The sequence below is a fragment of the Pterocles gutturalis genome, unplaced genomic scaffold, assembly GCF_000699245.1.
Source record: "Pterocles gutturalis isolate BGI_N339 unplaced genomic scaffold, ASM69924v1 scaffold18022, whole genome shotgun sequence".
NCBI lineage: Eukaryota > Metazoa > Chordata > Aves > Pterocliformes > Pteroclidae > Pterocles > Pterocles gutturalis.
Window position 1 is genome coordinate 1 of NW_010113142.1, and position 9,607 is coordinate 9,607.

General features: G+C 49.4%; 1 protein-coding gene across 1 annotated transcript; it reads right to left on the reverse strand.

The window, feature by feature from the left end:
* Positions 1 to 1,356: 1,356 nt before the first annotated feature.
* On the reverse strand, positions 1,357 to 5,430 carry LOC104459943 (perilipin-3-like; the record flags this gene model as incomplete). Its single annotated transcript, XM_010074362.1, has 8 exons — positions 1,357 to 1,917; positions 2,001 to 2,129; positions 2,318 to 2,517; positions 2,955 to 3,051; positions 3,169 to 4,017; positions 4,330 to 4,412; positions 5,027 to 5,222; positions 5,357 to 5,430. Coding segments are annotated over 8 exons (2,189 nt in total), but the record flags the coding sequence as incomplete, so codon positions are not given.
* Between the last annotated feature and the right edge of the window lie 4,177 nt (positions 5,431 to 9,607).

Sequence of the window (9,607 nt, forward strand, 5' to 3'; positions counted from 1 at the left end):
GTCCCCCCCGGGTGTTGGAGCCGAGCTGCGGGGGGTGGCGGCGTTTCCCGCTAGGGAGAGGCTCTTGGCATTGCCGCTGGAAGTGTCGGGGGTTGCTGGAAACCTCCCGCTGCGGGATCTGGGCACGGAGGGAGGAAAGGAAGGGGAGCAGGAGCCCTAGAGGTGCAGCTGCCCCTCGGGAATACAGAAAAAAGTCCGAGGGACAAAGTCGTGAAGATACTTTTCTGCTTAAGACCCAGGCAGAACATGGATCCTGCTAAAAGCATTTTTTATTTTTTTTTCCCCTCCAGCAAGATCAGGCAACAGTCAAGTTGCCCTGAGAAGTGATTTGTTAAATGAAAGCTTCATACCAGCTCGGGCGAAGGGGACAACATAATGCTGCACTGATGTACACAAGAAACGGAGATTTTTTTGAATGCAGGTCATGCTTTATTTTGAAGTCTGCTTGCCATTATTCCAGCGTTAGCACAGGGACCATGCCAGGCATAAATTACCAAAATAACTTATATTAGAAATGATTACAAAGCAATATTTGCTGGGAAAAGAACCAGCACCTATTTTCCCTTATTTTAATAACAGGATATCCTATTAGCGTGGCTGAGTAACTCCTGGCAAAATCTGCCCCATTTGCTGGCTTCTTAACGGCTGCAAAAGGTTTAATGCATGGAGTTACCTACACACAAATGGAAGATCCCTGAAATAATTAATACAACTAGGAAAGATAATCCCACTGCAAACTGGCATGCTTAAAAGAAAATCCCACCTTGCTAAGTGTTTCTCTATGAAAGAGAAAGAGGTTGGCTGCTCCATAAAGAGAAGTCTCTTTTTGAGAAGCTGCCTCTTGCCTCCAGCGGTTCCTGCTCTGCTGCAGGGCTGAGCCTCGCCAGCGCACAACAGCCAGAAAGGAAGTTGTGTCAGTAACACATATTTTTAAACTTGTAGAAGGAGGGAAAACGATATCAAAGGTCAAACACATCATCTTCTCATGATCTCTGCAGCTTGGATGAGTTAAAAACAAATCCAACACTAAAAAGAAGTTGAGACCACCACTTTTCTCCTACAGCTTGTCTCAGCAAGAATCAGCCATTCACACAATAGAGCTGGGCTGACTTAAAAAGCTGAAGTACAGGTCCCCATCGTCCCTTTCAGAGCAGCAGTGTGATTTAAAAAAAATAGGAAGTCGAGATACGGAATCACCCCACCTGTGTTATCAAGTCTCCTTGCAAATTACATCTTGCTGTAACCTCAGCCTGGGACAGGGAGGGAGCAGGAGGCACTCTGGGCACGACTGGCAGGTGGGCACATGATTAAAAGATGAAGTTTTGTTCTAGTCAGGCAGCCCTGGCCAGGAATTTTTCAGGGCTCTTCATCTGGTGCATTAGTTATTATCTCCTTTGCAGCCATTGTCACCTCTGTGTCTTTCTCCACCTTCTCTTCCAGCTTCTCCGGCACTTCACACCCTTCCCCTGGGATCCCGTTTGCTCCCTTTGGTTCTTGGGGTGCCTTAGCCACCTCCTTTGATGATGTACCCTTTTCCAACACGGGTGATTTTATATCAGTCACTGTATCTTTCTTCTTATGCTTCCTGCCATCCTGGGACCCTTTAGCTGTTGCCCTGAAGGGACCCACAAGCCAGTTCAGAGGCGTGTTCTGAGTTACATACGCAAACAGGTCATCCAGGGACCTTCGCGCCTCTGCCACCCAGTCCTGGCTCTGGGTCAGGGTGGTGCTGGAGAGGTCCTGGAAAGACATAGCACTGGAAAAAGAATTATGGAGCTTGTGGATATTTTGAGTGGCCTGATACACAGCTTCTTGGATGTTGCTGGGGAGGCCTTGGATGCTGGCTTTCAGATTCTCATAAACAGGTCGTAGCTGCCGGGTGAGGATATGCAGCATAGCTAGAGTCCGTGACTCTACCTGCTGGGAAAGAGACACAGCTCAGTTACTGGAGCAGAGGAGATGCACAGGAGGCCTGATTAAATACGCCCTTCTAGGGGTACCTCTGGTTGGGCGGCAGTTTTAACTTGGTTTCCTTTGGGTTGGGTCAGGCACCAGTCCACCCACAGCTGATGGAGCTTCTCCTGCCCATCCAGCAGCTTCTGGCCAACTTCCTGTTTCACAGATTCAATCTGATGGGAGAAATGAGAGGAACAGCTGTACTGCAAGCACACACAAGCAGAGAAGCACAAGAGCTTCCCTCCCAGGGAGGGATCCAGGACAAAGTGCGGCTGGTACAGGATGGAGGAAGAGCTTCCATCTGGATAGGAGGGCAGGAAGACTACAGACAGGAGGAGAAAGGAAAAAAGCGTGTTTGTACCAGTTTTATTGCCAGCTGTAGTCGTGAGAGAGTATCCTGGGTGCTTTGTTTAATGCGCTGGAGTTTGTTCAGGGAGTGCTGGTAGGCTCGGTGGCGGACTTTGTTAGAGAGGGAACCCAGACGCACAAAGTAAGTCTGTTGCCGTTTCTGCTCCTCCACAGAAGCCATACCAAATCCCTCGACACTGGTGGCCAGTTTACCTGGAGGAAACAAGAACAGAGTTGCAGCTGTGTTCTACTCCCCCGGCTGTAAGCAGGGGGAAGAGGTAAGATCACCAACTGAAAAGCAGGAAGGCTGAAGCTTGCTGTGTAAGCAGGAGAGGTTTGTAGTTGCTCAGATAGTAAAAGTAGGCTAGTCCCTGCTCACCGTGTTCTCTTCAGATAAGCAGACTCGACAGACAGGTTGAAGCAAGCACCCACATGTTTATTTGCCTTGAGGCTGATGGGCAAGGACCAGCGAGCAAATGCTTGAACTCTGTCCCATACCACGTGGCAAGTCGGTGTTCACAGACAGCCACCTTGGTGGCACATTCAGAGCTACCTGTCTACTTCAGAAGATGAGTCTTGCAGTGTCAGGTGCTCTCTAGTCACGTGGGAAAGGATTTGCATTTACAACCGCCAGCTAAGCACTCTCTCACCTAGTTCCTCCTCTGTCATTGGGAGGTAGTGATCCACCAGATCTTCTGACACACCCAGGACAGATTCCATGCCACCTGCCACGGCTTGGCTCACCGCCTTGGCTCTGCTGATGCTGTTGGTCACCACTGAATTAGTCATCTGCACGCCATCCTGGAGAGCCTCTCTGCTCTGCTCCAAGGCTGTGTTTATTTTGCTAGCTATGGTGCCATACGCAGCGTCCAGAGCTGTAGTGACTGTAGAAGTGACCATTGATTTGGTCTTCTCAACACTGTCTTGAACAGCCCCTTTGGTGAGGTCCATTGCTTCAGTCACTCTGATGGTGACGAGATCCTTTGCACCTTGGGCAGCCCCAACAGCAGCAGTAATTGTAGAAGCCACTGCAGACCTGGTCAGTCCAACGCTGTCCTCCACAATGTGTTTAGTGAGGTCCACTGCTTCGGTCACCTTGTTGGTCACAAGGTCCTTGGCACCCTGGGCGGCTTCCACAGCGTTGACAATAGTAGAAGCCATTGCAGACTTGGTCAGTCCGACGCTGTCCTCCACGATATGTTTACTGACGTCCACAGCCTCTGTCACCTTGTTGGTCACAAGGTCCTTGGCACCCTGGGCAGCCTCCACAGCATTGACTATAGTAGAAGCCACTGCAGACCTGGTCAGTCCAATGCTGTCTTCCACAATGTGTTTACCGAGGTCTACTGTCTCTGTCACCTTGTTGGTCACAAGGTCCTTGGCACCCTGGGCAGCCTCCACAGCATTGACTATAGTAGAAGCCACTGCAGACCTGGTCAGTCCAACGCTGTCCTCCACCATGTGCTTAGTGAGGTCCACTGCCTCTGTCACCTTGTTGGTCACAAGGTCCTTGGCACCATGAGCAGCCTCCACAGCACTGTTAACAGTGGAGGTGACCATTGACCTGGTCAGCTTGACACTGTCCCCAACGACATTTTTAGTGAGGTCCACAGCTTCAGTCACTTTATCAGCCATGGCTTCTTTTGCCTCACAGGCAGCATCCATAGCAGATATCACCTTGGTGGAAACCAGCTGCTTGGTGTCTGAAATGACCTACAATAGAAAGAAGCAGAGAAAGATAATTTTTTTGTTCCTGAAATAGGTTTTCCCTCCCTGAAGTAGCTTTTCCCTATGGCTAAGTGGTGCTTGCAGTCTTGTGGGAGAGCTGGGGAAGTCAGTACACCTGTATGCACGAGGACATGGTCATTTCCACATGCTGAATGCATATCTCCAGCTTCCATCAGCTAGCAGTGCCTCTAGCCCAAACCAGGGCCTGCCTGACTCCCCATATTCTTCTGTACCCATAAGGGTTCCATTAAGCAAGAGATCAAGCCATGGCTTCCCCAGGAGAAGCCTTTACTTTACCTTATCCGCCGGCTGCTGAAGGAAAGGCAAGTTCTCCTCCAGTTGATCCAGTCCTTTACAGGCATATTCATTTACAAGCGCAACTAGAAAAAACAAGAGCTACCACTTTATTCTTCACTTTGGAGAGGGGTTTTTGACCTTTCAATGGCCAATTCAGGATACACTCATGAAAGCAAGCCAGAAAAAAAAAAATCGCCGTTCTGGGGTGGGGTGTCTCGTTATAAAATGAACAAACCCTACAATTTGTCAGGTTTGAATAGTCTCCATTTTGCCGTCCCGGCTTTCTAGCTATTGGCAGCACATTGCTCCAGTTGGAGCAGAATACTTGCCCCTGGTGGGTAGGGTGATTGGTTTAAAGGGTTGAAAAGTGCTGGGATGAGGCAGACTGAGCTGTATCCAAGATGGACACTGCTACTACCAGTTGGGATGCTCATAACTTGGAGTTACAGAGAAAAAACAGGGAGACTTTGCTTAGTGATTTAAAAATAACCACAGACAAGAGGCCAAACTTTGCTGCTGCTAGTAACAGTTTCATGTCCAGGAAATCCAGTGGGTAGCTGGGAGCAGGTGAGCGGAAGACTCGGTGCTCCAATTAACTATGTGCTACAGGAGATGGTTATCACCCAACACACACACGAAATTCCCCTCCCCATCTATTCCTCTGTGTAGAAAGGGTCGCTCCAGCCTCTTCACTTACTTTGTGGCTCAAGTTGGTTCAGGATGGGCTGTGCTCCACCAACCACGCTACCTACTGCAACGGCAGCCATGGTCTCGGCCACGTTGCAGACACCGCTGAGGAAAGGATGCGTCTCCTTGGTGTGGTTGTAGGCAGATGAGACCAGGTTGAATGCGGAGTTGAGCAAAGGCAAGCTGCTTACCCGGTTGACAGCGCTCTAAAAGTCATGAGAAACGAGTGACACGACAGACCCAGCCTCAAGTTAGTTTTCCAGCAGATCTGTTTAACAAAGATTGGCACATCCCAAGTTTAACTGTTGCAGGTCAGTGTTCTAGCTGCCTTGGCACCTACCGCTTGCTGTTCCTCAGCCTTCAGCAGATCTTTTTTTGTGGTCTTTTCTGACGCCATACTGAATTCAACTGCAGCTGAAAGGAAAAATGAGAGTGTAACAGCATGAGTACAACTTAATTTCCTCCAGTGAATTAAAGAGAAGCTGAAACAGCAATAGGCGTATTTTACCGCCTTAAAAAGTGTTTGTTGTTCATAGCCCCTTTCCTCTGAAAGCTCACTCTGGAGTGTCCTTTGCAAAGGACGTTGAGATGAGAGTCATTTTAGAGTAGTCCCACTGTGCCTGTGTTCATAGTGGGGAACTTATCTCAACTTCCCCACCACTGCCAACTCCAGAACACTGGCAGTCTCACAGCTCTGGGAAGGACAGGAAAATCCTTCGACTTTTCCTAGAAGACTGAGACAGGTTTTGCAGCTGCAGCGTTCTTGCTGGCTACCTTGAAACTTGCGTTCCCATCCTACTGACCAGCTAGGCAGGAAACCTCTCCTCACTTCCTGTGAAACCGAGTCTCAGAAGTATTCTCGTTACATAATGGGATTAGAGTTCAAATAGAAAAATTATGCAGTATCTGATTATGTATTGGCTTTCCCCAGCATAGACATTGGTTAGTATCGGGACACTCCAGTATCGTGCGATAAATCCAGGGTTACTTCTCAGCCTTAGTCAGGCACAGCAGGGATTTCAGCATATTTGTTCTTCAGTGCAGCGTCCGCTTTTCTCTCCCTTGCCAGTTATTTCCTATTCTTAGAATTGCTATGGCATTTTCCAACGGAAAACCCTCAAACCAAAATTCCTCACAAACCCGATTCCCAAGCCAAGCACTGCTCCAGGCTCACTGGCAAGACTCTACCCATAAAAACTTGCCATCTGATTTGTGACAGAGACCATTGTCTTGTTTCTTGTGTTCTTTGGCTTGTGCAAGGTTTTTATTTTGCTGTGGAAACAGGAACAAAGAGCTGGGAAAGAAGTAGTGAAACAAGCATTTGTTAGCCCTGGACTATGGATAGAGTTAGGGGAGACATCTCAGGAGGTGACTTGGCAGGATGTCAGATATTGCTGCATTAACTGTGCAATTAGTCGGCATTTTAGCAAGATTCAAACGAGGCAGGGATGCAGAATGCTACGTGTCAACAGCAGAAGTTGGGACCTCCAGCCTTTCGAGTGAGAAGCCCGGAGCCGGCGCTCTTCTGGTACCCACCCGGCCCAGGGCGCTGCCTAACGTAACAGCGCAGCAAAAATCCAGCTGGGACTTTATCAGGCTCAGAGAACTTGTAGCAAACTGCTCCAAACAAAAGCAGGGCTTGAACATGAAGCCTCAGTCCCAAAGTCCACATGGTTTGCTCAGTTAGTGGTTATTCCTCTTGCACTGCTTGAGGGCAAGTTTGTTGGTTTTGTGGAGCCAAGTAGGCTGAGTCAGTCTGCAGCCCTCTCCCAGGGCAAAGCCCAGCCGTTTCAACACCCTTCAAACAAGCCCTTTGCTCAGTTTTTTTACTTCTAGACAGGTGGGAAAAACTCCAACTGCAGAGTGTCTTACCAGCCTTGGTGTCAGGGTTAGCGTGCAGAGACACACCACAGCAAAAAAAAAAAAAAAAGAAAGGACTCTAGTTGCTAGCATAAGGAATAACTCCTCAGCTGATGTAAAAACTGGTGCAAGGTTAGAATCAGCCTCTGAAGTACTAGGAGCCCATCTTAATTACGGATGCAACTGTGCCAGTGACAATCCTTGCAGCACAGTTGTGTCAGAACATAGAATCATTGAATCATTAAGGTTGGAAAAACATGGTTTGCTCTCCTCTGCGTAGGAGGAATTGGGGTGTGTTGCAATGCCAACTGTGGTGTGGGTAGATCCTCATGAGCCCACAGCGTGGTTTTGTTTTCTCTTTCTACTCTCTGCCCTGCAAAAGTGCTGACCAGGGCTTGTTTTACTTCAGAGACTGCAGGAAGGCACTGTGCTTAGCAAATCTGTGTCAGTTGTTTCAGAATCCTCTGGAGAATGGCACAGCTTCAAGCCAGGGTAGTTGCAAGTGGGAGTCCCAGCAGGCAGAGCCCACGCATGGGATTGACCAGGCAGAAAAGCAGAAACAGCACCCGTTTGCTTCGGTTACGGTTTGCCTTGTATGAAAATGATCAGATGATTTCATACCATTGCTACATCAGAAATATTAGGTCACCACTGGAGAAAGTTCTTGAAACAGGTAGTTTCAGAACAATGAAACTCTTAGTGCATGTTTTTAGCATGGCACAATAGCTTAGCTGCTGATCGTTGCCCGATTTGGCACAGGTCTGAGCTCAGTGAAACAGCCAGGGCTGTGCCACCAACCCTGCCCAGCTGCTCTCCGCTTTCCCTGCCTCGATCAGACTGTCACGGCTGGCACAACGTGCTAGCCTGGCAGCAGAGCAAGCACTTTCCTGCTGGGGTAAGCACCTCCCTTCATTTCTGTCATTCTGACAGTGACCAGCATGGATAAAGCTGGCTCTGTAACTTCTGTAAGGTTTTTATTTTTTCTGTGGCAGGACGCTCTGCCCCATGAAGCTCACCTGCTGTTGTCCTGGCCTGCTGGCAGAGGCAGGATCTCATTGTTCAGGAAGCTTTTCTCCTCTCCAAATGTGTTTTACCCTGAGAAGACCCAATGAGCCAAAGCTGGCATGCCTGCTTCAATAGCTTAACTGGCAATTCCTTAATGACCATTTAGGAAAACAAAGCTAAATTTAGTGCTTTAGATACCAGCAGGGAAGGCTAATCAGGGCAGGGTAGTGATTTGTGGTCAAAGCACTTATTTACATTCTTTTCGAGATTTGCCACTGATACCCCCATTACTGTATCTGCCGTCAGCAGAGCTGGGTCACAGGATGCCTGCGCCCATGGGGAATGGCACTGCCCGCGGCCCAGGGAGATGTTTGCAAATGCTCCGAGGGCAGAGTTAGTTTTAGGAGGAGGAGATGACTTTCAGCTTTCCCCTTAGGACGTTCGTTTCAGAATGGCTGGCAGAGGTGCCCATCTAACCTTTCTGGAAAAGCCATCAGCATTAGGAACCTCAAAGATTAAAGCCACTTTTTGCAGATGGAGGTGGGGGTTTCCCCTGGAAATGGAAATTAAGCACCACAGCCAGTGGCCTTTACTAGGTCAGTGACTCTTTGGGACAGTGAGTGTATAAGCTACCCAAGCTACTAGAATTTGGAAATATTTTAGGAAAGCGGGGACGGAGTTTAATTAAAACAGATTATTGGATTTCTAATACTTTCCATTTACCAATTTTTCCATGAGGACAGACCTCTCAGTTTCAGACGGAAGCTGTAAGTTGCAGAGGTTCACACATTTTCGTCTGAAAGTTTCAGCAGAAGCAGCTTTAGTAACTGAAGTCCCTCACAGCCATACACAGTTCCAGGTAGTCATAACCACATCTAAGAACCCTCTGAGTCTTGAGAAACACTAAGCCAGTTTGCCCAGTGCTCCCTCCAGCAAGCTGGCAGAGCCCTGAGGGCTGCAGCCTCCGTCTGCAGAGAGACGGTGTTCTTGAGCAAGAAAGAAGTTATCTTGTCACTCAGGCCACCCCCTTCGTTAACACTATTATCATGCCTACGCCAAACGATCATGTGAAATAGCTACAGGCAGGTCTGGGAGCACTGTCAACAGGAAGGGAATGCCCAACGTGTGCCTCCTGAGGCACGTACCGCTTCCCCCAGCATCGACACTAGGCAGCAGTGATGTCCCGGGCGCACATCACGCGCTGTCCCTGTGTCCCACCTCCTGGGGACCCCCTCGCACAGCTTCGATCTTCATCAGGCAGTGAGTAGGAAAGAGCTTTCAGACCCCAAGTTCCTCAGTCACAAATCAGACACCCATAGCGTTACCAAGAAGTTATCTCAGGGCCAGGAAGAAGCCTTTAGGGGAGGATTTGGATCCTTTCAGCTCTTCCCCAAGGCGCAGCAGATGCAGCATGACACTGTAAAATGTCACCTCTGGCCTCAAAAAGCCAAGACACCCCCCCCACCCACAGATCGGGGAAGGGCAGCAGAGACACAGCACACAGCTCTGTGCTTTCCCAGGGAGCTGGAAAAGCCCTGTGGGGACAGCCGGGGGACCCCAGCCCCACACAGGGACGGTTCAGCCTCAGGGCTCCCCAGGAGCCCAGGGATGGAGCCAGCTCCCAGCCCAGCCACCACCCTCTGTCTCTGGGAGAGCTGCAAAGAACCCCCTAAGGCAAGGGGCTACCTCGCAGAGCCCCCAGCCCCATGCCAAACCCCCCCCAACA